The 3943-nt window shown below is 48.3% G+C and overlaps 2 protein-coding genes across 10 annotated transcripts in view; one reads left to right on the top strand and one right to left on the bottom strand.

Annotated features, from left to right (window-relative positions):
- The window catches only part of LOC106527663 (uncharacterized), a 3643-nt gene extending 1042 nt beyond the window's left edge, over window positions 1-2601 (bottom strand). Inside the window, exon 1 of the mRNA XM_014022616.1 lies at window positions 315-2601. Within this exon, the coding sequence (XP_013878070.1) occupies window positions 315-926 (612 nt within the window). The 5' untranslated portion in view covers window positions 927-2601. The remainder of the gene's footprint in view (window positions 1-314) is intronic.
- The window catches only part of unm_hu7910 (un-named hu7910), a gene marked incomplete at both ends in the record, with an annotated part of 36066 nt that overhangs the window by 6548 nt on the left and 25575 nt on the right, over window positions 1-3943 (top strand). For 4 of the 9 annotated variants that reach the window (XM_014022605.1, XM_014022607.1, XM_014022611.1 and 1 more), the window contains 2 exon segments: window positions 3078-3113; window positions 3711-3755. In XM_014022605.1, the coding sequence (XP_013878059.1) occupies window positions 3078-3113; window positions 3711-3755 (81 nt within the window). 9 annotated transcript variants of the gene reach the window in all.

The following is a 3943-nucleotide window of genomic DNA, read 5'->3' on the forward strand; positions in this document are numbered from 1 at the left end:
AGTTTGATTATCTTGTCTGAGCTCCACCAGGACCAGTCTGAGATCCATCAGGATCACCAGGTCCAGTCTGAGGTCCACCAGGTCCAGTCTGAGGTCTACTAGGTCCAGTCTAAGGTTAATAGGACCCGTCTGAGGTCTACTAGGACCAGTCTGAGGTCTTCCAGGACCAGTCTGAGGTCTTCCAGGACCAGTCTGATGTCTACCAGGACCAGTCTGAGGTCTTCCAGGATCAGTCTGATGTCTATCAGGACCAGTCTGAGGTCTACTAGGACCAGTCTCAGGTCTATTTGGACCAGTCTGAGATCTATTTGGACCAGTCTGAGGTCCACCAGGACCAACCTGAGGTCTGCTAGGACCAACCTGAGGTCTACTAGGACCAGTCTGAGGTCTACTAGGACCAGTCTGAGGTCTACTAGGACTAGTCTGAGGTTCACCAGGTCCAGTCTGAGTTCCACCAGGACCAGTCTGAGGTCTATTAGGACCAGTCTGAGGTCTACCAGGACCAGTCTGAGGTCCACTAGGACCAGTCTGAGGTCTACTAGAACCAGTCTGAGGTTCACCAGGACCAGTCTGAGGTCTACCAGGACCAGTCTGAGGTCTACCAGGACCAGTCTGAGGTCTACCAGGACCAGTCTGAGGTCTACTAGGTCCAGTCTGAGGTCTACTAGGTCCAGTCTGAGGTCTACTAGGTCCAGTCTGAGGTCTACTAGGACCAGTTTGAGGTTCACCAGGTCCAGTCTGCGGTCCACCAGGTCCAGTCTGAGGTCCGCCAAGTCCGGAAGGGCTCCTTCTTCAGCCTGATGGCCTCTATCACCGCCGGTGTCCATCAGCGGGTCCTTTGGTTGCCGCCGCGACAGGCACAGATGACCTTCAGGCCACAGCTCCTGGAAGCTGCATTTGCAATGGAGGCCCTGATAATGGCCCATTCAGATTCCATGTCCCCGACCACCTGAAAAACTCTCCCAGAGGTGTGAGTTGAAGATCACACGGACAGGGGACTCCCCCAAATGTTCCCAGTTCACCCTCACTATACGTTTGGGTTTACCAGATCTGTAGGGCACCGGATCCAACTCATCACCAGGTGGTGATCAGTTGACAGCTCTGCCCTCTCTTCACCAGAGTGTCCAAAACATAGGGCCGCAGATCCGATGACACGATTACAGAATCAATCATCGACCTTTGGCCTAAGGTGGCCTGGTACCAAGTACACTTATGGTCCACCCTATGCTCAAACATGGTGTTCGTTATGGCCAACCCGTGCTTAGAACAGAAGTCCAAACACAGAACACCATTCAGGTTCAGATCGGGGAGGCCGTTCCTCCCAATCACCCCCTTCCAGATAACTCCGTCTTTGCCCACATGGGCATTGAAGTCACTCAGCAAAACTAGGGAGTCACCAGACGGCACCCCTTCCAGGACACCATCCAAGGACTCCAAAAAGGCCGGGTAATCTGAACTGATGTTTGGTGCATAAGTACAAACATCAATCAGAACCTTCCCTCCTGCAACGTGAAGCCACGTAGAGACAACCCTCTCATCCACCGGAGTGAACTCCAACACTGAGGCACACAGACGGGGGCTTGTGGGTATCTCCACGCCCGCCCGTTGCTTCTCTCCCTGGGCAACTCCAGAGTAGGAGAGAGTCCAGCTCTTCTCCAGGAGTTGGGTTCCAGAGCCCAGGCCGTGAGTGGAGGTGAGCCCAACTATATCTAGCTGGTAACACTCAACCTCACCCACAAGCTCTGGCTCCTTACCTGTGAGTGAGGTTACGTTCCATGTCCCTAGAGCCAGTCTTTACCACCAGGGATCAGCATGTCCAGGGACCCTCCTTCACCTGCTGCCCAGCATACATCGCACCCAACCTTGATGGTCCTCACTGCAGGTGGTGGGTCCACGTGGAGGTGGCCTCCTATAGTCCTTTCGGGCTTCGCCCGGCCGAGCCCCAGGAGCCAAGGCTCGACCACCAGGCGCTCGCCGGCGAGCTCCCCCCAGGGCCTTGCTCCAGGGAGGTGCCCCGGTTTCCCTATTCCAGGCGAGGTTTCCTGATGTGGTTGTTGTTGTTTTGTCATCAATGGTTTTAAATCTTTGTCTGACCCCTCCCCCAAGGCCTGTTTGTCATGCGAGACCCTACCAGAGGCTAGTGCCCCAGACAACATAAACCCCCGGGATCACGGGGGTGCACAAACCCCTCCACCACGTTAAGGTGGCGATTTTGCGGAMGGGGATAAYTYAGGATAAATAAGTTCTGTTACAGATTTATTTATAAAAGTTGAAAAACCTGATTTATTTTTTATACCTTTCAGATTAAAACACATAATTTCATCAGGCAGAATCAGGTGATGAAGATGACAGGAAGTAGATGTCAGTAGCCTTCTGGTTCTGGTTCTGACGAGTTGGAGACGAAGAGAAACTGTAGTTTTAATGTTTCAGGCTCATCTTTAACTCTTTGCCTTTCTTCTCCTCTCCTCCATCCTTTTTTTTTTTTTAATTTTTGTCCTGGTTCTGTTGCGACCCGCTCCATTCTTCATCGTTTGTCTTCCTCCTTGTTTCTGATTCTTCATCGTTTCCTCCTGAACCACCTCCCCTCCTCTTCCTCTCTCTCCCGTCAGGCCTGACCAAAGATGGCGGCGGTAAGGCGAACGCCGAGTCGCTTGAGGAGGTTCTTAATATTTTAGCAGAGGAGGGGTCTGATTGGATCTATGGCTTCTTCACCTTCCTGTATGATGTAGTGTCTCCACCTGGAGAGCCAGGCCCGGAGGAGGAGGACAGGACCTCCTCAGAGGAGGGGGAGGTCAAAGGGGTCATACTGGACCTCCAGAATCAGTAGGACAGAGGACAGGTGGTCCCATCAGTCAGAACCAGACTGTGGCTGGAGGTCGGACTGTGTTCTGTTCAGGAGCTGTTGAAGGACTGCTTTAAGTTCTGGGCAGGTTCTGGTTCTGATGTCTGACTGAATAAAAACTCTTTYAAACAGATTTTTACTCAAACTTTATTTAATTAATGTTTTGTAAAAACAGCTCAGATGAACCTTTACCTGCATGTTAATTAGTTTAATTAGGTTCTGTCTGTGGCTCCAGGTGAGAAGAGAGGTTCTGACAGGAAACAGAGGAGAGGTAACTGAGCCTGTCTCTGATTGGCTGATGCTTCACCTGAGCCCACAGGTGTTTTAACATCATCAGTTTTCAGCTAACATTTAAACCTCAACACAAAAATAAATAAAATCACATTTTTTAGTTGTCTGTAGCATGAATGAAACTAAACGTGTTTTTGTTTTTGTTTACTTTGACAGAAGATGACTAAAAACATCCTAATCTACAGTTTTATTTGATAAAATATTATCAATACGAGGATCACAATATAAAACACAATAATAGAACTTTATCTTTAAATAATGTTTGGTTGGTTAYTTTATTAATAAATAAAACCTCAGTTCTGACAAAGTCTGGTTGTGTGTAAATAAAAAATGAATTCAATCATTTACAAAACTCATTTTATTCACAATGAAACATAATAAATGTTTCAAATGTTCAAACTTAAGAAACAAATGTACTTTAAGATTTAAAGCAGCGACACACCTGTGAAACTTAACAACAACTGAATGTTAGACCTAACAATAAAACATTTTCATCTGTGCTCATAATTTTACACAGTGACRCGACTCTGTCAGAACCAGACTGGTTTCTGATCTCAGGTTCTGTTCTCTGCATCAGGAGAAACTTCAGAACAAGCTGCAGACACAAAGAACACAACCGCAGGTAGAAATCTACTGCTCACCTGTCAGCATCGAGTGGTTTGAAACGCACGAAACATCTAAAATATTTTAATTAACTCCACTAACAGCTGCTACTGCTACAGGTGTGTTAGCACAGAGCTACAGGTGTGTTAGCACAGAGCTACAGGTGTGTTAGCACAGAGCTACAGGTGTGTTAGCACAGAGCTACAG

The sequence above is a fragment of the Austrofundulus limnaeus genome, unplaced genomic scaffold, assembly GCF_001266775.1.
Source record: "Austrofundulus limnaeus strain Quisiro unplaced genomic scaffold, Austrofundulus_limnaeus-1.0 Scaffold337, whole genome shotgun sequence".
Classification (NCBI taxonomy): Eukaryota; Metazoa; Chordata; class Actinopteri; order Cyprinodontiformes; family Rivulidae; genus Austrofundulus; species Austrofundulus limnaeus.